The 27,877-nt window shown below is 48.4% G+C and overlaps 1 protein-coding gene across 3 annotated transcripts in view; it reads left to right on the top strand.

Moving 5' to 3' along the window:
• The window catches only part of HMMR (hyaluronan mediated motility receptor), a 630,884-nt gene that overhangs the window by 50,241 nt on the left and 552,766 nt on the right, over positions 1-27,877 (top strand). For all 3 annotated transcript variants that reach the window (XM_069654282.1, XM_069654284.1, XM_069654283.1), the window contains exon 2: positions 13,227-13,322. In XM_069654282.1, coding sequence (XP_069510383.1) covers positions 13,227-13,322 — 96 coding nt within the window. The remainder of the gene's footprint in view (positions 1-13,226; positions 13,323-27,877) is intronic.

Consider the following 27,877-nt stretch of genomic DNA (forward strand, 5'->3'; position numbering starts at 1 on the left):
TATATTCTGGCGTTGTTAACCAGTGTGAGCTTTTCATATTTGTACCTGTCCGCCCTCGTGAGATTCCACATGGTTTGGTATTCTGCAAATGGTCTTACTTCATTGTCCTTGCTTCGTTGTCCTGGAACATTTCCCCAATTTTCCTGCCTCTTCCCATTCCTCGAAGGCCCCTTGCTCTAGTCCCGGTGGGAATTGAGGGTTCCTGCATATGGGTGTGAATTGTGCGGTTGCCGTGGTAAAGTTTCCTTTCCGCGTGCGTTCGTCCCAGGCATTCAGTGTGGCTTTCATGATCTCGCTAATTAGAAAGTTTGGCTGTCTGTGTTGCTTGGGTTTCCATAAGAGGACTACTAGAGGGGTTCTTGCGACTGCCCTGTCCTGGGTCACCCAGATCGTTCGTTGATCATCCCCCAGCCATTCTTTCAGGACCCATAGTTGTGCGATAATAGTTTTTGAAATGTGGGAGTGCAAGTCCCCCCCCCCCCTCCCCCTGACATGGGTCGTGAGGACGGTTCTAGGGTTCACTGTTCCAAATAAACAATTAAACTGTCTTTGTCAGCACCTTAAAGGAGTTAGGGAATGTTATCAGGAGGGCATGAAAGTAGTACAACAGCTTGGGGTGTTCATTTTCACCGATTGGATTCTCCCCCACCAGGAAATATTTAGCGTGCACCAACGTTCCAGGTCTTTTTTTCACTCTGGCAAGTAATGGGGGGGGGGGGGAGGGGGGTAGTTCCGTTTGTATGGTGCATCCACCCTGTACGTGAGTGTTATGCCCAAATATTTTATACCTTCTTCCGCTATTTTTAGGCCTATTGATCCCGCCTCCCTTTCCAGTGTTTCTCTGTTTCCGGCTAAGTGTAGAATTTCCAAATTTTATTTTTTAAAAGGCCAGAGATGTCCCCAAATGCCTCTAGTACTTGTAAGGTACAAGACAATTTATTTGCCGGGTCCTCTAGTGCTAATAGCATATCGTCTGCATAGGCTATCACCTTATGTTGTCTGGCTGCCATTTCAATCACCTTTATTTGGATAGATTCCCTTATTTTGATTAATAGTGGCTCCAGAAAGATAGCATATAAGGGGGGGGGGGAAGCGGCAACCCTGTTTCGTTCCCCTTGTGATTCTTAGTGTCTCCGTGACTTCCCCATTGACCGCTATTCTTATCGATGGAGAGGTATAGTTGGCTTTCACCATGTTTATGTATTGTTTCCCGAATCCCATGTATTGCAGGGTTTTAGCGTATGGACCATTCCACCCGGTCAAAAGCCTTTTCGGCATCTAGCGATGGTAGTATTGCTGGGGCATGAGTTATGTTTATTTTTTCTATTAGATGTATTAGCCTTCTAAGATTGTCGTGGGTTTGCCACCCCGGGATGAAGCCTGATTGATCCGGGTTTATTAGGGAGGGTAGTAGCAGGGAGAGCCTAGCCGCTAGAATTCTCGTATAGATCTTAGAGTCCAGATTTATCAAGGCTATGGGCTGATATGATCCGGGGAGGGAGGCATCCTTTCCCGGTTTATGGAACACCAGTACCTTTGCCTCATTCATGGACGTGGGTTACATTCCTGTTGTCTTTGAAGGAGAAGAAGTTTAACTATCTAGTGAGAATTGGGGTTAGAATGTCTGCATATTTTTTATAGGAGTCCGTGAAGCCATCCTGGCCGGGTGCTTTGTTGTATGGGAGATAATCTATTGCCTTCTTCACTTCGCTTTCCGTTATCTGGGTATCTAGTGCTAGTTTGGCATCTTCTGGTATTTGTCGAATGGGGGGTGACTGGAGGAATCTATCTTGGTCTTCCTCATCTGGGTGCTCTGTTGCATATAATTTTTGATAGAATACCTTAAATGTTTCCCCTATATTTTTGGAGCGCGTTAGTGTCTCTCCTTGTGCGTGTTTGATGTTAAGGATGGTCATGGATTTATGCTTTGCGGAGAGTTGTCTTGCTAGATACCGGTCTGCCTTGTTGGCTTTGATGTAGAATCTTTGCTTGAGGTAGAGGAGGGATTTCTCTGCCTTTTTGTTACGGAGGAGTTCAGTTGCCCCTGCGTGTGTCTCATTGCCTTCTGTTTCTGGTGGGGTGGATCAATAGCTCTTCTCGAATCTGTTAGATTCTTTTCCAGTTCTCGTTCCCTTCCGTGCCTTTGTTTGTCCCTGGTGGCTTTCAGAGCTATCGTGTCCCCGAGTTACTTCCTTGAACGCCTCCCAAACAGTTCCCAGTGGGACGTCGCCTGTGTCATTGTGCTCGAAGAACTCTGAAATTTTGTCTCGTATAGCCTCTCCCATCACTGGGTCTGATTGGAGTTCCTGCGGCAGCTTCCAACGCCATAGGCCTCCCTCTTTCCCTGGAGTCGATAAATCTAGCCAGAGCGGTGCGATGGGTCCTAGTTCCATTCCTTGAACTTTACCCAGAATCCCGACTGATGCCCAAAAATAATCTATTCTCGACATCGTATTGTGAACGTGCGAGTAGTATGTGTATCCCTTGTTTTGACCCTTGTGCTCCCTCCATGCGTCGCATAATGCCAAACCATCGGTTTTCTTTTATTTATTTTTCCCCCCCTTGTAGCTATCATTATCCCTGCTCTCTTCCCTGCGGCATTTGATTGTGCCAGTACATTGTATCCTCTAAGGCTACTTTCCCCTCCCCCCTCCCCCCCTATCCAGGGCTCTAATGTGTTTCCTGTAGGAGGAGCACATCAGCCTTTTCCCTCCTGAGCATATTCTCTACCTTTTTCCTTTTCACAGGGGAGTGCAGGCCCCTTGCATTCAAAGTTAATAATCTGATCTTCCCCATATCTACCAGCCCATATTGGCTGCCCTTTTAGCCAGAGTGCTGTGGTCCCAACACTCTTCCGGAATGGCCCCCCTCCCCAAACTCCCAACTGTCCCCCAAACTTTAACCGTAAACCAACTTTGCTCCCGAGGAGGGCCCGGGTGCCTAAGGTAGCTATGGCGTTCCGCCTATCGCTCCCTGCCCTCTGTAGACTCGAGACTGAATTTGTGGGGGGGTCCTAAACCCCGCATCTTCCTCAGACCTTAGTGGGTGTCCGCTCCTGATCGCGGCCTGGCCGGTGGAGCTTTCAATTCCCTTCATTGGGTACCTCTCCTGGTACCATGGATGGGGAGTAGGCCCTTTCATAGTCCTGCTGAATAGATTCATCTATTCTGCTGAAGCCGGCTTGAAGTTCCCCTTCCCTTTCCATTCCATTTATTTTTCTGTCGAGCCATTTCCCACCCTCTCGGCCTCTTTTGCTGATTTCCCCCACCCCCCCCCTTGCCTTAATGCTCCTGTTTGCCGCCTCCTGCTGGTATGTCCATGATGTGCAGCCCTTCTTTTCAGGTGGTCGCTCTCCTTTGCTTTCCTTCCCAACTCGAACAGTAGGCCAAATGGGAAGGTCCAATTGTATTTCCTCTTTCGTGACCAACTCCCTGATAATTTCTCTCCTCTTTAGAAGATATTGCTGCCAGATCTTGGTATAGCTGAAGGTCTACACCGTTCATCCTTATTTGATCCAACTGCCTCGCTCTCCTTAAGTTCTTTCTGCGGGTACGAGGAGAGAGCTGCCAGCACGTCTCTGGGTCTTTCACCTGGTGCGTTTTGGGACCACTCTGCATACGGTCTATCCCTATGTTGTCCGCTTCTTGTGCTTCCATGTCCCTAAACACTTCCTGAACCGCTTTCTTTAGGGCCTTGTCTGGAACTGTTTCTGTCATATTTTTTATGCGAATATTCGATCTGCGGGACCCGTTTTCGAGATCTTCACATTGGATTTCCAGGTTGTGGGTTAATCGCACTAAGTGCTCTTGAGTTTCACTATTCTGTAGTGCCTCGTCTTCCACATTTTGCACTATTTTGTTCTAGGTGTCTGTCCTTTCTTCCAAATTGGCTATATCGAGTATCTTGGACTGCCTGCTTCATTCCTTATGGTGGCAAATTGGTCCTGTACTGTCGCCATGAACTTGTCTTACAGCTCCACGAACCAGGCGTTCACATCGTAATTTGATGGGGGTTGGTTACCAGAGGTGGCGTGAATGGAGTCTATTGTAGGGTCTTCCTGTGATCTACCCTTGGTAGTCACCTGGGTATCTGATGCCCACATCTGCAGTATGCTCCAGTCTTGTTGGCAGGCTGTGGGTTCGGTTGGGACCCCCCTTCCCTTTCACCTTGGACATAGCCCCCTTGTTGTAGCTGTGCCGCGGCTTTGCCAAGTTTCTTTCCCTCCTTTATGGGGCAATTGCGTAGCGCTCCTGTTGGTGGTGCCACTGCTGACCACCCCTTGATTTATTGATATAGGTCAATTTGGCGGTCAGCCGATTCAAGTTTTATGTTGGTCCTGTGGTGGGCTATGATTCTGCCCGGTTAATTGAGGTCCCGGGTACCCCTTCTCTGCTGATATTTCTGTGTGCAGGATGAGTAGGGGGGTCCCCCCCCCCCCCCGGTTGAGACTGGGACTGCCGAGCCTTATTTGCGCACTGGGGTGTGCGTATCTCCTCCGTCTGTGGCTCAGCAAGTCCGGTTACCTCTTTACAGGGGCTGGAGGGGGCGAGGGGAACCTCTCACCTGTGGATCCGCTGAGCCAGTCCCAACCGCTGGTGTCCCCTCACCTCTGGGTCGATGCGTGCGGCCGTCCTCCTTCTCTGCTGCTTCCCCAGCACCATCCGCGTCATCCGAGCGGGAGCTGTGTTCCTCCGCCCTCGCAAGCCTTCCACCGTCCTCTCTTCCTTTCCGTTAGGGTCTCTGCTGCGTTGGAATCCCTGCCTTGGTCTCCACGCAGCCTCTGCCGCACCCTCCTCGATGCTGGCCCCTTTTTCCGAGGGGGGTGATCTCACGGCTTGTTAGCGCTGCTTCCCATGTTAACAGGCCACCTCGCTGCTGTGCCCAGCTGATAAACGGAAGTGCTGGCTGCTTCTTTGTCCACTGCTACTGCAGTCTCCAAGGCGCGGCCTCCCTCTTCACCAGGGCTGCGTGGGATGTGATGCTGCGCCGGTGGGGGAGGGGTGTTCCGCTACATCGCCTTCGTTCGCTCGTCTGTGAATTCCCTTTCAGACCATGTCTGATGCCTCTGGGCAGGGATGCCCGCAAGTTTTTGGGGCTGGTACCCTCGGGGTCCAAGCTTAATGTGGTGCTGCTGTACGGCACGAGCGAGACTCGCACACGTCTCCCTGCGCCAGCTGCCATCTTGGAATCCTTGTCCTCCAGTCACCTTTGAGTCAGCCAAAATGGCAGTGGGACCTTGCTTCTCTGCCAGCACTAAATGGACCTTGCCACGGAATTCTGTAGCGGCATTACTCCCTCTCGGGACACGAACTAACATGGGTGTGCACCTGCATCCAAAGAAGGCCCATATACAGAAGGATGCCCCATAGATGCCAGCGCTGAGACGGACTGAGCCAGGTTCAATACCTGAGGTCGGAAAACCATTCTTTGAAAACGTTTGTGATGCTTTTATACCACCTCATTACATCTCATCCTTGCATCAACAGGGTCGATGCTCTTTGCCATCTTTTACGAGCCATCAACGATTTCCAGACATTTATCCAAACAACCATGATCATTCCTCCGGGCTTCCTCCTGAGCCCATATGGCCTTTTCTAGGTCCTGCAAACACTGCACTATTGTCTCCATAATCGGTGAATATGGAGAAATCAACCCCTGGACTCCCTTGTGCAACGCCAGGACCACCTTGCACAGGCTGGTGGTGAAACAATAGAAGAACCCACATTTCGTAGGTCTGCCTTTGAACTGTATCCAGGTGATGGAGTAACGCTCCTGGTGATAACAAAAATCCCAGAGTGGAATTGTTACACCAACCAGTGCTCACATCTGCTTAGGCAAGTTCTGCGCCGCATTTCTAGCCATTGTCCATGCTGCTTCTAAGGGAGTATACACACTCCTCAAACTGCTCCAACTGCCCTGGACTCGCTTAGCACCCCATCTGGGCCTTGACAGTTCTCCATGTGTAGGCTATCAAGTGAGTGCTCCTGTGCCACCAAAATAGTATTCGACGACCCCAATTGAGTAACATTTTATTCATCCACCCTAGATACTCTGGGCTACTTAATAAGCATGCCATCCACATCCATGACTATATCTTAAGATCTGGATATGCTCTTCCTAACAAACTTGGATCACAGACACTAGTGGCCCCATAATCTTACTGGCAACACCTGATGGATATACCATCACAGGGCACTGGGACATGGCAGGGGTGTGGCATTTCTTGCCAAAGAACACTTGAATCTTGAGAGTCCCAGTTTAGGTAAAAACTACAAAATTCTTTATCTAAAAATGACTCCAACTCCTTGAAGTTGTGAACTTTGTCCTGGTTTACCAACCTCCCGCCAACATACCTAGTTTCAATAATGACCTCCATTTAGATTTAGGAGACTTGACATGCCCAAATTGTTCAACCTTCACCTTCTTTGAGCCACTGATTTAATCAATATAACAATACCCTTGCAAATATTTTTAATGCAACATCTAACATGGCAAGCATGCGATAGTTTGCAAAAATTCATTCTTGTTAATAGGTAAGGTGTTATTTTCAATGAACCTGGCCTGATAGTATGTGTAACTCCCGGGCCCATATATCCAGGGACATTTTGATTAGCCCATAACATGTCCCATCTGAACCAGCAGCCTGATAATTATGCAGCCCCGCAATATTTGGTAGAGCCCAACATATTGGCTACATGGACTTTTCATACTTCAGATACTGTTGCTTGGCAAATGCTTTTTTGCTGAACCCCCTGATCAGTCTATATTACTGTGCTGCACTGTTTTTAGCATGATGGGCTAATTGCATCCACACTTCTCTCACAGCTGAGTTGATATCCCCTTCACCAGCTGCGATACGAGGTATTTAGCCTTTTAATTAATTTGCTTGGCTGTCAGTCTGCCTCTACACCCACTGCTGCTCAATGGTATCAATGTCATGTCACAGCTTTTTTTTTCCACTGCTTTTAATCCTATGATCATATCCTCTCCCCTTCTACAACACCTCCTTGTTCCAGGTTTCACTAGGGGTCTTAATCTTCAGTTTTCTGTTTGTGGCTGCATCTTTGATATCATGGTTGCAAATTCCTGCAACGTGTGCAGCCCACCATAGATGGGATTCAACAGCCATCTTTCTATATATTGTGGGAGTTCCCTCTCGGCTACCAGCCTACCATTTTCAAGGTTGGCGGTGTTCCACTGTACTCGAGTCACACCACAGCTCAAATAAATCACCATTTAGATCATACTGTCAGCTTCTTTAGTATTTATCACATAGAGCAACATGGTCACTTTCCTCTTATTACTATAGCCAAGTGCTTCCTCACTTACAAAAACATAGTCCAGAGTAGATTGTAACGCTCACCTGACTCCCACGGAGGCGCTGGCCTGGTTCGCGCTGCTGTGACCTCTTCTAAGGTGATGCGCAGGGTTCGGAAGACGGACTGGACCGGGCCCCCAAATCTGGCTTGTCTGGCTCGCAGAAGTATCCTCCTGTAGGTGAAAATAGGGGATTAACTGTCTGCGGGGTAATGCAATCGGCCTCCCACTTTCCCCTCTCACCCTCCTCGCAACCCTTCTGTGATTCCTCGTAGCGTCTCACCTTAGGGTCTGGAAGGACGAGCTCTCCATCCTGCTTCTGATGCAGGGGCGCGTTGGTATCCAGTTACTTCACTGGATTTTCGGATTGGTGAGAATCAAACTTGCTTGGCTTCCAGGTACGTTTTTTGATAAGAGGTTCCCCTTGTGTCCAAGCATTAATGTACTAATGTTGGTGTCTTTTTCCCCATAGGGGCCGGGGTACGGAATGCCGGGGAACAGGCACCGACCCGAGATGAGAGGTGAAATCCTTGCAGAAATCAGGTAAGTCTTTAATGAGCGTTTTTTGGTAATGTCTTTTCATTCGCTCATTAACGCTGATGTCCTTTTTTTCCCCTTAGGGGCCGGGGTCCGGAAATGCCAGGATGCGGCGCGGACCCGAAATGAAGAGGGAATGAATCAACAGGTAAGTCTTAACATGGAGATTTAGCTTTCCTTATTCCCTTCTCTCACCTTTTTGTTCTTGCCTTTTTCTCCCTAGGCGCTGGGGCGTGACTGTGAATCCGGATGATCGCTGCTGAACATGGAGGCGCCCTGTAAAGGTGAGTGGAATGCGGCGCTGCAGCGATCGACGCAATGAGCTTTTAAATAAGTCTTCCTTTTCAGGATTGTCGGCGAGATGTCTCCGGGATGCAGATTTAGAAGGTAAGGACTTTTCCTTCTTCTGTTCTCTTCTTCTCTTCCTTTGCAGGTGATCCAGGATGCTGGCAGGCGTGGCAGAAGTCAGGATGCAGGAGCAGACACGGTGAGCGTCCAGCTGCTAGATGCAGAACAACGCGAAGCACGTGTGGCTGTTCGGGTGGGGTTTAAATAGCCTTGGAAGAAGTTCCAGGTATGTATCCTTCTCCGACCACGCCCGGATGGTAAATTAGTCCCACAGGTAAAGTAGTTCCTTTCAGGCCTCAAGGAGGCCGGGATCCTGCAGCATGGTCTGCATCAGGTAAGTGCACCCAAGCACTCCCATAATGAGCCTTGCGCCATAGGCGCCAGGACACTGTCCAAAGGGCCCCTATATGGGGTTGCTGGGTCTTTCCTTGGGGACTGGATGTCCGCTTTTGGGGACGCAGGGCTTGAACCGGCTCCCCGGGAGCGGGCATCATGACATAGATTCACTCTTCCCACTCACACGACTATAAGCTTTGTACGCATCTGCAGCACGATGCCCATTCAACATAACCTCTGCCGAAGCTTTGCCTTGTGTTGTAGGTAGTCAAATCGTATGTGGCAGATTCACATGGGGGCGGGGAAACCCTCCGATTCTTCCCAATCTTAGCATTGAAATCACCCACCACCCAGGTCGGTATACATGGGTAAGGTTTTTCATATGTCTTTGACCAACTGTTCTTCTTAGTTGCCACTGCATTGGGAGGGTCGTATATATTTATAATGTCCAGCGCGTTGTGTTTAGACGGATGACACCCAATCTTCACCAGTTGAACCATGGGGGAGAGCGCACTTTTGTTAATCGTCCAGGAATACCGGACAGAAAACAATACGACCCCCCCACACACCCCCCGGTCTCCCAATGATGCCCCTCTGTGCCAATACTTGTGAAGTACTTCAACTAGACTACATAGATTTATAGCCGCCAACAAACCATCATTAGAGGACAAGTGCACTAAACCCCTGATATTCCATGAGCACATAAAATTATTGATATAGTGGAAAAATGGGCCTTAAAGATCTTTGGGAGCCATTGCCAATACCCCTCATTTTGACCATTAACCTGACTGTTTCCTCACATTTTCAGATTGTTCTTTATTGCCATTTGGTGCTACATTTCTTTCAACTGTACTATTACTGTTTCTTCTTAGTTCATATCGCTTCCTATCTTTAGACGTGAGATCTAAATATACTAAACTATATTCTTCAGTTGTCAAGCTTACGTTCTGTTCAATGTAATCCAATATAGCTTCAGACTTAAAACAAATATTTGAAATGTTTTTTTTGTTTTCTAACTGATCTACTATGTGTCCTCCGTTATGGTTCCAACACTGTAATGTTTTCAATACAGCTTCTCGATTTATACCAGTCATAATCCACAATGGATCTTCGCTGTAATGCTTTTACCACTTATGCTTTATCACCCAGATTGTCATTCGGTATTCTGATATTATGTTCTGGTCCCCAGGGTTGACATTCCCAATTAAACTGGGTATGCCCTGATTTGCTCCACGTTGGTTTTCGGAGCACATCACACCCCCGCTACCTCAGCACCACTTCCCAGTTCTTTTTATACCACCTTTACTTCCACAGTATCTTCACCACCTCTTTCTCATCAGTATTCAAACATTGTACATCACCTAGTAAACTGTCTTTCATACCTGCACGCACCCTCATTTCTTTCTAAGCAGTTCACGTACAGCGTCTCCACTTTCATAGGCAGCGTTATCGCACTTTTTTCCATTCTCAGAAGCTGACTCAAACATGTAGTGGTGAAGAATTCGTCAACATAATTTCTGTTAGATTTTGATTTCTACAAAGATTGATTCCTGTCACTTCTTTATCTGTATCGCAGCTTGCTAAATTAAATGCCTCCTTTGTTCTTACTTTAGTCGTCCCCTTCCTATGAGGGTAGCGCTCATTATGCATTTCCTCTGCAATAATGGATCTTGCCTTTCTAGTATACATCACAGCCTGTGATATTTTCCCATTTTATTTTTCTTCCTTTCATCTTTACTGTCACTCAGACTTCTGCCCAATCAATTCGAAGACATGTTCAATGTTTACCCCAGCCTCCTGACAGGAGGCCATCACGCCCGACTTCTCCTTTAACTGTTTTCAGCTGTGAGCCAGACACTTTCAATAGGTTCTTCTCCACCTCACCTATTGTTACTACTCACTCTAAGTGTTCCTTGCTCTTTGTTAATGCTTTTATGTAGTGGTAGGTAATATACATATAGCTTGATCTCTATGCACTCACATCTGTCAACTAAGTTAGTGAGCAATTTTTTTTCAATAACGGCAAACGTGGCCATGAATGTTATGCTCGTGTTGCCATCATTAAATTTTTGGGATGAATGTTTGTTGCCATTTTGGTTCATCTTCCCGTAGCCTCTTTTTACCACACAACTCTCACACAATGCGACACAGAGGAATGACGCATGTCAAAAGTGAAATCTCACCCTCCACCTCACATTGTTAGACCGCAACCTGTTCATAGGACGCGGTCTTGGAGGACCTGGCCGGATACCCTCGCTTGTTTGCCTCATTACCCACCTTTCTTTAATTATTCGTCACCTTCTCACTCAGTTGTATCAGCATTCCCTCATTTATATATATATATATATATATATATATATAGAGCATCTCCAGTCAGGTGCTCTAACTTTGCTTACTGTGAGGTAGCATCATTCAGATGTATCTTTTGCACTGTTGTGACTGCTTCAAATGTCATTTAATATCATTGAACATTTTTCCTTAAACCCCTCCCCCTTACCTCAGTAACGGTTCATGATATTATTTTCAATATTTTCTTAAAGCTTCATGCAAACCCATTTGGTCAGATAATAAAGCATCCTCGATCTCGCCAATAACCCTGGGAATGAAGACTCTCAAGGAGCTTGGTTCCCACACACTGCAGTGACTCATTTGATAATTCTGGTCACCTTCTTCACACTCCCGGGAGAGCTAATTGTTTTAGGAACGTATGTTCTACGATGTGTGCACATGGGAGCACTGCCTAGACTTATGTTCGTGGTAGGTACTGATGCCTCACTCCCACTTTTAGAGGCTCCATATTTACAGAATTGTATCCCACAACTGTCAATATTCATAGTCATGGGTTATCAATTTGATAGTGATGAGATGACTCTGCCTTTTTCCCCCAACATATTGAGAAGTAACTTCTCCAAATGTTGAGGCGGATTGTATGCCATACATTTAGAGTTGTATTTCTTAGTAGCCCAAATGGGCAGTTTTTTGTTCTTTTGAGAATTTTCTTCCCCTAAAAGTGGGTTACATTTGGTCTGCCCTCTTTCTCGACTTCATTGCTGCCCTATTGATGTCCACTTTCAACCTTTCTTTAAAAGACAAATCACTCTGCAATATATTTTTATTGTATTGCGCAGCTCTGCAAAATGTGAGGCTACTTATCGTGCTGCCACATGACTGACATGTGTGGGGGGCGAGATTTCCATCCCCCCCCCGCCCCTCAAGCTAGGTGCACCATGCCACCAATGACAGCCAGCATTTTGCCATATCCAGACACTAATGCCAGTATCCCCTTAAGGGGCTCCAACATGCTGGAATTGCTGGTGAGCAGAACCAGGTAGAAAGTGAAGCTGCATCCTTCTCCAAGGAGCTGGTCCTGGACACTGGTATCGAAAGGGGTCTGGTATGGAGGTGTTTCAGATAAGGCTGGAGAAGAGCCATCTTTGTAAAAGGGACTAGAGTAGGAGTAAATCTGGAATTTGAGAAGAGTGTGAGCAGGAGGAAGCGTAGAGGCAGAACATCTGAATGCAGAAGTGGATATTAATTGCCCTTCGAAATTTGATCATAGGCGGCAATTAGTGAATCATTGAGATGGCCTAGGGGGGGGAACCTGGGACTGGTGAGGCCTGGTGCATGTGGTGACTTGCGCGAAGAGAACTGAGTAAGGCCCCAAGGTACAAGCTTGTTGTGAGGCATGGAGGAACAGGTGGGTAGACTGGTGGGCCATTAAGGCATGACCCGGAGAATGAAAAGTGGTTCTCTCCGCTGTGTGAATCTAGTTGTCTCTCGCACTCGCCTGCGTTCCTCTGTCTAGTGTGTGCACCGCTCCAAACCAGGAACATGCAATGTCTCGCCAACAGACCCCAGCTACCTAAGACCCGACCAAGAAAGTGGGAAGTTCAAGAGTCTTTAATCTGTAGGCAGTGAGAAGACCCTAAAAACTGTCTTGTCTTTGCACAAGGAAATCCATACTCCGGAAGCAGGACTGGTTTCGATGTTTGATCTTGTGATCATAAAGTTCCTCCCTCGTCCCCCACTGGTGGTATGTGCCCCCCATCACTCATTGTAGGGTTTGGTGGTGGTGGGGGGGGCCTAGTGGATTTAATCTGTATTGAAAGAGATTAAGTTTATTTTGTGCTCGCTACTTTTCAGTAGTAATTCCAGCTGAGAATTCAAAACTAAGGGTTTTGTGTGGCCTGATCTGTTTTAAGTGAAAAGATCTTTTAAGAAGAGGTTTTTACTAAAAGATTAAGAGACTGCTCTGTGACTACACAGATCTGCGGTGTTCAGGTGGCAAAACGCCTGAGGGTGGCAGGTGGGGAGGAACAATGGGGTCGGGGAGGTGGGGGGAACCCCCACCCACCATTCTTTTTTTTTTTTTATAAAAGACACATTTTTAATGGTCTCAAGAGAAAGACCTTTATAACGCTGCTGTTCCAATCAGAAGAATCATCAATGTAATCTGTCTTTTTTTTCTCTTACCCCTTTTTTAAAAAGGGGTATAGAACAGTCTGATCGTATTCCTTGGCAATTCACAGCAGAGGGTCTAGGCATACATTTAAAAGTAGCGACTATTGGGAATTATGCTTTTCAGGTGCTATTGAAGTATTGTTTTTATTGGTATGTTAACTTGTTTTTATGCAAGTGTCCCATGTTTCTATGTGTGGAAATCTGAGCAGTTTTTTACTTTGTTTCAGGGTGTGCCCCAGCCCCTGGATCATATGATGTTAAGGACTGTGACATTAAAGGAGCCACGTCATTTACAAAGGCCCAGCGATTCCAGAAATCCAAGGGTAAGTGCCATTGTCGCCTGCTCTGACATTGGGAGAATGTGTCAGCCATTATGTTCAAGAACTCGGGCCACAGGTATTGACTTTCATATCTGCTTCCATGGAAAAACCAGAACTGTGTGGCTGCAGAAGTTGTGCATGGATTAATTTGAACCTGGTGGCATCTGGTAATTGCCTATAGAGAGTAGTGCGGCAAACATTTTGTGGCTTCCACGTAAGCTTTTGTGGTCTGTTCCTGGAGAGGATGGGTTTAAATGTCCCAAGGATGGCCATATGCTTTTGTCTGATTTTGTGGACCATGCAGTGCTTCTGGCCAGGTCAAACACATCAGAATTAATGGAAGCTTTGTTTGGGTTTTAAATAAACTATCATTAAGGTGGCAAAGACCAAGATTATGGTCCTAGAACCCAGTTAGGTCTAAAATGAAACTGTCTGGAAAAAGTACGACTAACGATCGGATTCCAAGATGGCAGCCGGGTTGTAAAGACTTGTTCGATGAGCTCCGGTGAGGTCAACAAAAGCAGGCCTTTGGGGCCGACTAGAAAACGTGGCGATACCCTGCTGCCGTCTCCAACAGTGAACAAGCAGAAGTCGTGGTGGAAGAAACTCTAGCAGCCCCCCTGATGCTGAATTAAGAAGGGGGGAAGACCCGGTTAACACACGCTGGGGCGTGGCGGTGAGAGGACTTTGATCTGGTGGACTAGGACGGAGGGGTGAAGTGGAGGGATGGCCATTCTATAAAGGCTGGAACAGCTGGAGAGGTGTCTGGAGGAGTGAAGGGGATGGCATGGTGCCTTGAGAAGGTGTGCGAATGAAGGACGACAAGCGGACCTCATCCGACGTGGGTTGGTGATCAAGGGAACCAGGTGGCAGAGCGTGCACCTCGAGTGGTGGGTGTTGAACCTGGTTGGAAAGGCGCATCCATGCAAGCGAGTAAGGAGCTCAGACGAATGAGGAGCGGCGGCCAGATGTGGTGTGGCGGAATGCATTTGGAGTAAAAGGGGACCAGTGAGAAGACCCACAATGAGCTGGGGAGTCTCTGATTAAACAGGGGAAGCTGCTACTCACGTATGCATAAGGAAGGTTGAACGGAGTTTGGCAAGGACATTTGGCAGATGCATATGAAGTGCCTCTTATAGTAAATCCTTTGGGGGGTTCATCAGGATTTTCCAATTCACGTTTAAGGGATTTAGACCTCTGTATACTGGCAAATAAGGAAGGTTGGTGCTATGGAGTGGGGATCTAGTTGGGTCCAGGAAGTGTACTCGCCTAAGGGAAAACGGCCCATGATCGGATTACTGCATGAACCGATCGCCACCTTTCAGTTTTTTTATTGCTTTCTTGAGTATAAGGACACATCATAAAAGGGGTGAACAGTTGTTAAGAATTACATTGATTTTTAGGTTACGGGTTGCAGTTAGGAGATTGAGACATGACCCACGGGTCAAAAGGTGAATGCCCACGAGAGTTAAAGGCACACTCTTCAGATGCCAGGCGCTAAAGGGAAAACTACCCTCATGAAGTCTAAAATGCCCACCAATATGCAGGGAGGCCAGCTGGAACGTTGTTTGTGGCCTCGTACCGAAGGAACCCCCACAGGGGACAAAGGGGTACAGCAGACAGTGGGAGAAAAGGAAGTGGAGACAATTAAAATTCAGGAATGCCTTAAAGTAATAGACAATGCTGAACACCTTTCAGGTTCAGTCAAAAGGATTAAGGAAAATGTACGGCGATCATTGCCCGAAGTGAGGAAGGAGATTAATGAAATTGGCGCTAGAGTGGACTCCACTAACAGGGCCTAAAAGAAGTAATGGAAGAAGTTGGCCAGAACAGCGAGAGCCTGCTGTAGCCCTTCTTTCCAATCGATCTGGGGACTCCGGAAACGACAATCCCAACACAGAGCCTGGTGAGAGCCACTAGACAAGACCTGTATTTTGAGCCATCCCACACTTTGCTGTGACATGCGTTGTTGCAATAACCCAATACCCTGAGACCTCAAGCCATCATGCAGTACATTCTTCCGAATCTCGCAGAAACTTACTGGGCATCCTGGTGGACCTCCAGAGACGCATCTAGTCCGGAAAGTCCCCTCACTAGAGTGCTGGACCTTTAAAACGATGAGAATTCAACTGATTTTCTGTCTTCTGTGCTCCTTGAAAAGGTGCCAATTCTGCAGAACCACATTCAGCCAGGGAGGAAACCTTGCCTACAGCCTTCTACATCGATGCCTGCTGTTCCTTCTGAGGTCTTGTTTTCAGTGTCCACAAGGAATCCACTGACTGGGTATGGCTGCAGACCTTGAAGTTCTCCTGCTGCAAAATCCTCAATGCTGAGGTACTGTGTTGGCTTGGGTATGTACTTACCTTAAGCCTGTTAGGATTTCTGTGTAGCTGTGGGTTGTTTTCTGTGATGGGGAGGTCTCTCAGCCAGTACCACTGCTACAATCCTGCTAGGGTGTCTTCTACGAAGCCCCTGGACCCTCTCCTAATTCTAAAGTGAAGTACTCGCCTGTTTGCCCAGTTTTCCTAAGGAACTTTGACTTTTGCTACTAAAGAACCTATTCTGACACTGCCTGTTGGTCACTAGTCCTTGGTGGCAGAAGGGGGGGGGTAGGGGGTGGGGGGGTGGTCACTAGTCACTAGAACACTCGTGCTCCAAGAATAAGGGAAAGACTATCAAGGGATTTTGACTTCTGCCTAGAAAAGAAAATGGTGTTTCAAAGGTTACTTACTTGTAAAGAGTTTGTTGGTAACTGTAATTCTAGGAGTGAACAGTTAAAACATGTCTTACTGATCTTGAAGGTGTGATGCACTATTAAGTATGGTTAACATATTTTCTTCCTTAGCAACTCTTTGCCCAGTCTAATAGAAAGTAGATGTGAAGGTATTTAACTCTCCTTTGATTATGGTGTGCCTCTTCCCAAAAGTAAAGTGTTGGTATCACCAGATTAATCCTTTGAGGATAATTGTATGAGTGTCCCCCCCCCCCCACCCTCCCACACACCCCCCCTCCCAACTGGGTCTTGCTTACCCTGACTTGCTGCTAGCCTGGCCTTAATATGTCTGTATTAGGTTGTTGCCTACCTAGAATAACTTTGAATCATTCAGTAAAGTGTGACATTGGGTTTTACTTTCCCCTTCATTGTGAGATTAAACAAAGTATGTGGGTTTTAGCTGTGTGCCATGCAAAAGTAAGTTTTCAAGAGTTACTGCTTACCTCCAATCTGGGGTTCCCTGATTTTAAAAGCACCTGTAATTGTATATTTCCTTGGGTTATACTCACCTAGTATAACTGTTATGACAAACGTAGTTCTAGGTTTTTACTGCACCTAGAAGAAGTGTTACATTATTCGCCAAAAGTATATTGTCCAGTTAACTGAATTGTAATGAGAATCATTATAAAACGAAGGGTCTACTACCTTTGCATTACTGAATGACATTGTAAAAAGTAACCATTGGTTTTTACTCCCCAAGGATATGCTTGACCTACACCGAATGTGTATGAAAAGTTTTTGACTTCCCTAGAACTACTGTTGGGTACTTCAAATAAGGTCTGCACTTGGGTCTTTGTACTTTCAAGTAGAGTGTTCTGTTTTTATACTGTGATTTAATGTTTTAGTGTTTACTTACCGCCTAGATTTATCTGGGCCTACCTGTATTTAAATAAATCCTTTTTTACAATACAAAGTGTTTGTGTTCCTTTGGATCATTTGTATTACAATTTCATTTGTACTGATTGTACAGCCCTCTCTCCCTCCTACGATGAGCCTGGCTGCTCTGTCTACGCTACCATATACTCGGTGGTACAGCCTTCTACGAGTGGAGTCCTGTACTGCCTCAGTTGAATGCTTTTACTAAGCCCTTAGTTGGAAACCGTCCAGCAGTTAAGGTTGCTTTTTGACTCCTGCCACCCCTGACATCCACCCCACCCCCTCCATTCCTGTGTCCTGCATGTATTCCAAAGCTTTCAAACCCTATTCTATTGTGCTAAAGCAGCTAAGAACACAGGTCAGCCCAGCTGGCAGGTTTATTGTTGAGACACAATTTAGTTTTTGATGCAACAATCCCATGTTGGTACGTGTGGTAAAGTGAACTCTAAGGTGACGTTTGGTGCTCAAATATATAATGCGCTGTTTAGAAACATTGTTACTTTATATGTAATGAGGACCAATTAATAAAAATGAGATGCTCGTGAGGGGGTGCTGTTGTGCACATAGCTGAATGCAAGCTTTCGTGTGAGCTCTGGTGGGGCTTAGGTCCAGTGCAAAATATTGTCAGATACTGTGCAAATGAAGGTGCAAGGTGGCTGGGCGTGCCTTGGCAAAAAAATTGGGGCAACCTCACTGACTGATCCAGAGAGAAGGCCTGGCTTCCACTGGACCTGTCTGCCTCTGGAGTGAAGAGATGCTGCGCTTTGTGTGGCTCCCCAGACTCCAGACGACTCTCACCGCTACGGAGGCGAGAACCCTAAATATTGACATGGGGCGATCCCGCTGACCTGCTCTGGCTCCACAGGCAGTTGCGGGTGAGAGGCAGGGGCCATGGATGTTGCCCCCTCCTCGTGCAGTGGAGACACCTGCCCTGGTGAGAACGGTGCCTGAGGCATATGCAGGGGAGGGCGGTTGGCTCTCCCCTGCAATACATTTGAAGCATACATGGCAGAGGCGGCCCAAGACCGGACAACAGCACACATACGCCGTGGCTGGGGAACGACTCAGCTCCTGACCAGCCTCTCCCCATAGCCCTGCATTTAGGGTGATGGAGGACACGCTGCTGACACGGTGAGAGAGAGCAGGGGGAGGATCGGTCCATTGCTGCGATTGCGGATACACGCACAACGGGACAACCATTGGTCCCGGGCCCCGCAAGCACGGCGCAACAAGTTGTCCCAGGCCCGAGCTACAGAGTTTCTCTTGGGTGCTGAGGCACAGCGGCACAAACACTAACCACAATCCAAAGCGCCATTGCATGCTGGTTCCGGACTAAACTCGCAATAAGCAGGCCGGGCACAAGATCACTGGGGGACCATGCAAGGATGGAACAAGCTGTACAGCCCACACAAGCTGACCCATAGTGGGAGCCCCAGTTGGGCAGGCACCACACCACTGGCCCCCATGAGCCCTCACCAGCAGATGTAATCTCTGCTGGCCTCAACCCGTGAATACAAAATGCTCTCCCTCTCCAGGGAGAGCACACTGCTAGATTGCCAGGGATCCTGTGTAACAGGAAGCATCAAATCCAGGCACCAATACCGGTTACTGGAGGCAGTGGACACACTATGGCCCAACAGGCATATTTTGACCTGGAGCATGCTGGCTCACTTTAGTTATAGTTCAAGTGAAGGACACCAGAGCATACTCTGCAACAGAGACCACACACAGCCCTGTAATCTAGGGAAGGCCCAGTTGAGGATAGGCCCATGGTACATAACCGGAAGGCCTGAACGCGAAGCGGAACTAGGATTGGCTGAGGAGTAATCGGAGAGAAGAGCATACGCCGCAAGCAACATTCGTGCTGGGCACACAAGGCTCTGTGTCTGACCGCTACTGCAATTACCACACCCTGAGAGGGTACTTGCAGTATAAAGTCCAGATTAGCACACATTACAGTGCATGCAAGTGGCAAATTGTGCAGAAGCCCGGAGTCAGAATATAATGCTGAAGGGTGCAGCCTCTAAGAAAAGCGGCACGATGGACAAGTTCGCCAAACCAACTACCAAATCGAACAGGATGGGAAATGAAGGGGCTGGCGATCCAGAATCGACTAATAATGGCTCCTGCCCCCATGGATTTACAAAGTGTCACCTCCATGCAACAAGAATATGCATCCATAAATGACAAGCTCAATGCTATCAATAGCAATGACATGACAATTTAGAACGCAGCTGGAAAAAGCTACACAGCGTATCACAGAAGCAGAGTCTTGAATTGGTACGGCAGAGGACTCGATGGAGGCGCTTCAGAATACGGTGACCAGCATGGTGAAGATCTAGGTAACGTCAAATTGAAGTGAGGCTCTGGAGGCAAGATCTTGTTGTATTAATACACGCATCATAGGGGTGCCCGAGGATGCATTGAAGGGACCAATGGAATTAGCTGGCGAAGAGCTACTAAAAGAACTGCTGGGGGAACCAGGCTGGTCCCCATTGTAGTTGAATTAGCACACAGATCCCTGGCTGCAAAACCCAAACCAGGCGCCCGGTTTGGGTCCAGTATGAACTTTATTTTCCCCAATTGCACCCTGTCAGTTCAGGAAAGGCAAAACTTCATCCGAGTGAAGAAACAGCTGAGAGAAAGCAAGATCTCTATGCAATGCTATATCCAACCAGGCTGCGCATGCAATATAAAAGTAAAACCTACTTAACGATTCCCGAGGAAGCTGCCACCTTTGTAGATGCCAACATTCCCCCCCCCACCCCCCCCTACCCAACAAGTAGCCACCCGAAGTAGAAGATTGATTGAATGAATGTAAGGCAATATACAATACTTAACATTGCACCTGCTGCGCAAATAGGTCATCACTTTATCTAGGACAGGGAATGTGAATACGAGAGATTGATTGTAGTGGGTGTAGTGAAAGCGGCCTGCATACTAAAGTAATGCTTTGTGTGTTAGCATTATTATGCGATTAAGGAAACTCGGACCGGACAAGGCACTGATGCAATGTACCGGGACCCTGGCCGCCACGGCAGCGGTTACCCCCAATGCGAGTGCAGTTTAGTTAGAAGGGAGAGGGCAGGGGTGATGGGGCAAGTGTAGTTGAAGTTCGGGGAACTGAGGAGAGTGGGGGCAGGGGCCACAGTAGGGTAGTTGGGAGGGAGGTTATGAAAATGCATACATTTACTGCAACATGTTACTGCAATGCTGGTAGATTATACGAGATTGTGAAGGCGATACAATAACGCATGAGATGGCTGACAAGGGGGTTTCGGGGATAAAGCTACTTAGCTGGAATGTGTGGGTTTAGGTGCACCAGTGAAGAGTAATGGCATGCATAAACGGGCAAAGTTCCTAGTTGGTAGTTTTGCAAGAAACACATTTATTGGACCATTGGGCATGCAAGTTTGCCACTGGATGCGGAGGGCACTGGGTCTACACGGCCTACTCTACAAGTGCCCGGGGGGGGAGGGGGGCCCCCCCCTCATGTTTCTGATTCATAGATCGCTCCCGTTTACCCACTATGCAACCTTGACCCCAGAGGTACATATGTGGTCCTACACAGGAAATTAGGCAATGTTGAAACACTATTGATTAATGGATATGGTCCTATAGACAGCCCAGAATGTTATATAGAGGTTTTTCGGAAATGCCCCAGATACCAGACTGCGCAAGGCATATGTGGCGGAGGCTTTAATACCATATTAGACGTAGATCTAGACAGATGAACCACCCCCCAGATGCCTGACTGGAGCAGCACGCACAATACACACAGTGCAGATCTACATGGAATTTGAAGGGCCTACACCTTTTAGTCATCAGCCCATGACATGCATTCTAGGATAGACCTTTGGTTAATCTGGGGGTTTTGTGTTTGGTAACAGAGGTCAAGATATTGCCCCGGGCGCTATCTGATCACTCTCCTGTATCCCTGCTGTTTGATACCCTGGAAGGAACCACACAATGCACTGTCGCGCTTCAAAGCACCGACCCTGCTCGACCCTGTGTTTAGAACCAGTCTGTCACAACATGTCACAGAGTTCTTCGAGAATGAGGGATCAGTAGCCCAACGGGCTGTCCTATGGCAGGCATTCAAGGTTTACATTAAGGGTATCGCTATGTCCACAGAACTAGGAGTACTCCGTATGTCAGAGGGAACCAAGAGGGAAGTATCGCTGGCCAGACTGCAGATTGAGTACGCCATTACCCTGACAGCACAGGTTAGTGCAGATGTCTCAACTGGATGAATACCAAGCTGCGCTAATTTGACAGGCCAGCAGCTTCCTGCAGGTATGGGGAACGGGATAGACCGGGTAGGCTCTTGGCACATAAGGTATGCTGCTAGAGTGGCAGCACGAACATCACATGCGCCACCAGGTGTGATGGGGTAGTGGTTAGTAAGCAGGCAGAGATCAGTTGGGTGTTTTAATGGCAACTTGTACTCCCCTCGAAGCGTAGCCACAGACCGTGAAATTGATGACTATTTAGCAAAAATATCTACCACGCTGCTATCGGACGCGTGCAACGCTCTGGAAACACTAATGCCGAGCAAGATAAAGGAAGCAATAAAGAACCTTCCAACTGGTAAAGCCCCAGGTTCAGATGGGCTGGGTGCAGAGTTTTACAGGGAATTCATGGATGTACTTGCTCCCCGACTATTGTGGACCGAAGCGCTGGAAATCGGCAAGTTACCGGATACAACGCGTGCATCGATCATTACCCTACTGTTGAAGCTGGGAAAGCCACTGGAGGACTGCGGGGGTCATACCACCCGTTGTATCTGATCACCGATGTGCAGATATTCGCAAAATACTGGCCTCCCGGTTGAACCCATTGATACCATATATGTTGCACAAGGATCAAGCTGGATTCGTGCAGAGCAGGTTGACAGCGTCTAACATACGGAGGTGCTACAATATATTAGCAAGGATCTTGAAGGACCATATAGGAGCAGCGATTGCCTTAGATATGCATTTGATACAGTGTACTGGTTCTTCAGAAATTCTAAACTTATCCATAGAGACGAGGGTGGGGGTAGCCAACTGGAAAGAAGCAACCCATTTAGGTGGGTATCGGGACCAGTTGACTACCTGGGGGTGAACCTAACCACGTGTAGGGGCAAACTATTACCCGCTGCTGAAGCAACTTAAAACAGACCTAGCAAGATGGAGGGGGTTGTACATATCATGGTTTGGAAGGGTGGCCATGATAAAAATGAATGTACTGCCCCGGCTCCTGTATCTCTTCCAGGCGATTCCCCTAGCAGTCCCGTGAAGTTAATAAAGGACATCCAGGAATGCATGATTTTTATTTGGGAGGGAAAAACCAGAGAACAGGGAGGAAAACGCTATTCAGAAGCAAGTCGCGTGGTGGTGGTGGTGGTGGTGGTGGTGGTGGGGGGCTGGGGGGGGTGGCTTGCACCAACATGAATATACTACCAGGCGGTGTAGCTAAGGGCAGTGGCAGAATGGGGAAGGGTGGGGAAACCGAAACAATGGGTCGCTATGGAACAAGTGGTGGCGGGAGAGCATCTTCGGAAAGTAGTGGGATTAAGGAGGGGGGACAGACCAGTGGGGTTAAGGGGAAATCCAATCGCAAAGTAAATGGGGGAACAGTTGAATAAGGGGTTCAATTTCTCCCTGGCCATCGCTGTGCACCCCCAACAGGTGAAGTTACATCGCCCGCTTTCCTCTCGTGACTGCTTTTGCTTCGCTCTCCTGTCCAGATCTGCAAGATCAGAGCCTCATGGGTCAGTCATACTATTTTCCAATGCTCTAGACAAGAGCGGTGTTTCTATTTTGATGAACAGACACAAACTTTACATTTGTTAATGAAGAAAATTATCCTGAAGGTCGTTGGATCATTGTAGAAGCAATCATTAATAACCTGTCAGTTACTATAATCAATAGTTATGGCCCCAATCCCTTTTTTTGGTCTAATTTTAATTTAAAACTCCCAGTAGAATCCAGATTTCTCCAGAATTGGATCTTTCATGGATTCACATGCTTAGAATATTCCCCGTCGTCAGACTGGGACCCCTCGGTACACATATATAGCCTTTTCCAAAGGAAAGCTTTCGACACTTTTGTGTCCTATCTACGTCCTTCTAGGACCCGCCTACGCATGCTCCGCAGGCCGTGCTAGTATAAGAGGCCCGCCCCCGCGGCTCCCCTTCAGATTTCAACCGTCTCCAAAGTAGTGGGATCTCCTTGTGTTGTCTTACTCTTTTGTACTAGGTTGCGTTATTGGATTTCGAGTACAGTATAATGTCCTCTGTGTCAGGAAAAGCGCTGTTCCGTCCATGCGCGACATGCGGCTTAAAAAAGGGTTTACGAGGGGGACGGACATATGGACTGCATATATTGCCTCCACCCTCACCATTCGGCGGATACCTGCGACATATGCAAGGGTTTTTCTCAAAAAACCGTCAAAGACCGGAACCGACGCCTGGTGGCATGGCGGAATGATGGAGCGGGGGCATACCCCCCCCTCAGAGGTGGGCTCCACACAGTCGGCGAAAACATCACGCCGCACGGCCTCGTCGGATCCACCGGCGAAGAAATCTAGACCGTCGGAGAAAGAGTTGTCTGGAAGTCACGCCACTAGAGACTCCTCGGCAAAGAAATCATCCTCATCAAAAAAGCATGAGAAGGAAAGGAAATCCTCCTCTGGCGATCATCACAGATCGACCACGAGTCGAGTAAAAGCGGGCACAGTGTGGAGAAGGCGGGACTGCCAAAACCACCTGCGAAGTCTACGTCGTCGTCGTCGTCGACGGCGGTCCAGTCATCGGCCGCCTCCCTGCCACTTGCACAGGGGGCATCCACCGTCCCGTCGACAGTGGCGTCGACGAGGGTCTCGTCGACGGGGGTCCTACAGGAGGCCTGGAGGCTGAAGTCTTTGACCCGACCCCCCCCCCCCCCCCCGGAGGCTTTGCTACAAGAACAAGCTATGTTGCTGTCCTCTGAGCACGAGAACGAGAGAGTTGCTGGCCCAACAGACCTAGGGCTACGAGCAGCTGACAAGTCGTTGACTAGGGCATCCGTTACACCGGTATCTGCCCCTCTCCTCAATCGGTTTTGTCGTTGGATATTCTGTCCACGCTTCAGTCCTTGTTACGGTAGTTAGACCAGCGACTACCCCAGGCAAGCCTGCCACAGTCACCCGTCGACGAGCAGGGCCCGTCCCGTCAACCGACGCACCCACGCACGCCAATCTCAACACTGGCACAGGAGGAAGGTGAGCTGCCAGATTCGGAGTCTGACAGGGGAGCCATGTCGGATATCTCATTATCCCCCTCCAGGGATCCTACCTGGGAGTCAGAGGCGGAGTTGGAAAACCCCAGAAGCCCAGCTCACCCGTCCCCTCCGGACGACATTGCGTCATTCCATTCTATGATGGAGAAGGCATGCAAAGAATTTGGTCTATCCCAGGAAGAACAGAAAAAGGACTGTTTTTTGTTCGACCACATGGGCAAGAGAAGGAGGTCGGTGTTCTCGATACCAATACTAGACCATGTATGGAAAGGGGGGTTGCAGACAATGAGACGCCCATTCTCAGAACCAGCAGTGAAAGGACGCCTAGAAAAAAAGTTTAAGGCTCCAGAGTCTACCCCCAAGTGTTTATCCTCTCAACCAACACCGGACTCTGTGGTGTTGGCGGCGGCGGCGGCAGCGAGGAAGGCAAAGGCACAGCACAAGTGCACGACTACTCCTGAGAACGAAGCGAGACGCCAAGATGCCTTTGGCAAGAAAGTGCTCTCCGCGGGAGCGACCACAGTAAAGGCCGCAAACTCTCTGGCAATTGTGGCCAGATACGATAGGGAGATGTGGCACAGACTAGCTCCGCTGCTTGATCATCTTCCAGAACAACAGAGGAAGGCAGCGATGCTACTGGTCCGAGAGGGTGAGGAAGCCTCAAATCACGCAATGAACATCGTGGTGGATCTCGCTGAGTCAGGCTTCAAGCAAGTCAACAATGGGGTGGTATTGCGTCGACAGTCATGGCTTAAGTGTACCTACTTCAGGCCAGAAGTGCAATACAAGGTCTTAGATATGCCCTTTGAGGGAGACCTTCTTTTCGGTGAGAAGGTGGACGAGGCCCTAAAAGGAATGAAAGAAGATTCGGACAGGGCACGTTCATTAGGTGCCCTCCAGAGTGGCAGAAGTTACAAGTCTTTTCGTCCCTTTAGAGGGGCTTCAGGTAATTCAAGATTCTCTTCTGGAGACAGATCGTTTGCCAGATCGGCTTACCCCTCCCAGGGATACCGACGTGCCTCACAATCGGCTAACCGTCGACGAAACTTCCAGTCTTCCAGAAAACGACCATCATACCCATCGTCGTCGAGAGACGAGCAAAATAAAGATCAGCAGTGACATACCACAAACCGTTCTGGGGGGAAGAGTTTCAGCATATGTCGACGAATGGGAAAGGATAACGCCGGACCAATGGGTGTTAGACACTATAAGAAACGGACACTCTGCAATTCAAACACAACCCTCCGCAAATTCCGCCTGCGTTCACCGCTCAGTCCCATATGAAGGTACTGCAACAAGAGGTTACACTCATGTTAGCGAAGGGCGTGATAGAATTAGTTCCAACATCACAGAGGTCAAGGAGTCTACTCAAGATACTTCGTCATAAAAAAGCCGAGCGGCAAATGGCGTCCCATTCTAGACTTACGCGATCTCAACAAGTCCTTTAAAGAGCCTGAAATTCAAGATGCTCACTCTGCAGGAAGTGATCCGCGCAGTTCAAAAGGGAGATTTCCTGGCGTCCCTGAATTTACAGGACGCGTATTTCAATATTCCAATGTGTCGGAAACACAGGAAATTCCTACGTTTTGTAATAGGGCAAACTCACTACCAATTCACGGTTCTTCCTTTCGGGCTCAAGACCTCCCCCAGAACGTTCACAAAATGCCTGGCTCCAGTGGCTGCCTGGCTAAGGAAGCCAAGCCACCATGTATACCCATACCTCGACGACTGGCTGGTAAGGGGATCCTCCCCAGCGTCGACCAACACAAGTCTGCAAGCCACCATGCAGCTTCTACAACGGCTAGGATTCGCCATAAACTTCGAGAAATCCTCTCTGCGGCCATCGAGAACGCTGGTTTTCTTGGGGGCACAGTTCGAGACTCAGTTAGGGCTGGTGAAACCTTCTCTCGACAGGACCTCAAGACTCATTCAACAAGCGGCCCGGCTACGGCGAAACACCAGGATCTCGGTGAGAAAGTATGTTTCGGTCCTAGGGGCCATGGCATCCTGCATCCATCTGGTGAGAAACTGTCGACTATTCATGAGGCCAGTCCAAGAATTCCTTGCGGACCGATGGACACAGGCTCAGGGATCGTGGTCGGACAGGATAACCATCGACGACAAGCTACGGCGGACCCTTCAGTGGTGGCAGAGTTCCCACAATCTGAACAACGGTGTGCCCCTACAGGAGCCGGAGTTTCAGAGCACCATAGTTACGGATGCGTCCCTAACCGGATGGGGAGCGCACATGGGTGCTCTCCAAACGCAAGGTCGCTGGTCTCCAACGGAGTCACTCCTAAACATAAACGTACTGGAACTCAGAGCGGTACGATGGGCTTTGAAGGCGTTCCTACCACACATCAAGAGTTCGCGAGTGCGAATACTGACCGACAATACAACAGCCATGTTTTATCTGAGGAAACAAGGAGGGACACGATCAATGACTCTTTCCATAGAAGCCCAGAAAACATGGCATTGGGCATCGAAGCACGAAATTTCCCTCGTGGCTCATCACCTTCCAGGAGTGAGGAACTGCCAAGCCGACTCCCTCAGCAGAAGCATGGTTAAGATACACGAGTGGGAAATGGACACGGGTCACTTGAGGAAAGTGTTCGAGAAATGGGGTCACCCCCCTCTGGACGCCTTCGCGACCAAAGACAACAAGAAATGCGAGCAATTTGCAAGCAGATGGCCCCAAGAGGGTTTGGTGGGGGAGGCGTTCTCCTTCCCATGGACGGACATGTTCCTCTATGCTTTTCCCCCGTTCCCCTCATACGGAAAACAATACAGTGGATACGCAGATACAATTGCCGGGTGATTCTAGTGACACCATACTGGCTGAGGCAACCGTGGTTCTCAGACCTCCCATCTATCGCTGGAACATCCCATAGCGTTTCCGAAAGTCCCGTACCTTCTATCCCGGGACAGAGGCACTGTGTGGCATCACGACCCGGATAGTCTCAACCTTACGTCCTGGCTCCTGACTTCTCGGAGTTCGGTGCTTTAGACATTTCAGAGGATTGCCAAAAAATTCTACAGGCGGCTAGAGCCCCTTCTACTAACAAATCTTACTCCTATAAGTGGCGGAGATTCTGTGAATGGTGTAGAGGACAACGGGGCCTACAACCATGTTGGTGACGCCGGAACAAGTTCTACCTTATCTGCTCCTCTTGGCAAAAAAGGGATTGTCCCCCTCATCGATAAAGGTACACCTGGCAGCCATCTCGAGGTTCACAAGGAAGAGGCAGTCGTCTCCTCTATTCAGTGACAGACTGGTAAAACACTTCATGCGGGGTTTATTTCGAGCTTTTCCCCCGGTGAAACGTTTTTCCCCGACGTGGAGCCTCAACATAGTGTTGGCAGGCTTGATGAAACCGCCTTTGGAGCCTATGGCCACGTCCAACAAAAAATTCATTTCGTGGAAGTTGGCATTCTTGATAGCTATCACATCAGCCAGAGGTATCTCGGAACTACAAGCGCTGGTCGTGGACCCGCCCTACCTAAGATTCTTTAAGGACAAGGTAGTCCTGGCAACTAACCCTATGTTCGTCCCGAAGGTTCCGACGGTATATCACAAACACTCATCCGTGGTTCTGCCTACTTTCTTCGCCACTCCATCGGCAGCAGAAAAAACTCTACATACCCTG

This window comes from Ambystoma mexicanum, chromosome 3q (genome assembly GCF_040938575.1).
Source record: "Ambystoma mexicanum isolate Mex_15411 chromosome 3q, UKY_AmexF1_1, whole genome shotgun sequence".
Taxonomy (NCBI): Eukaryota; Metazoa; Chordata; class Amphibia; order Caudata; family Ambystomatidae; genus Ambystoma; species Ambystoma mexicanum.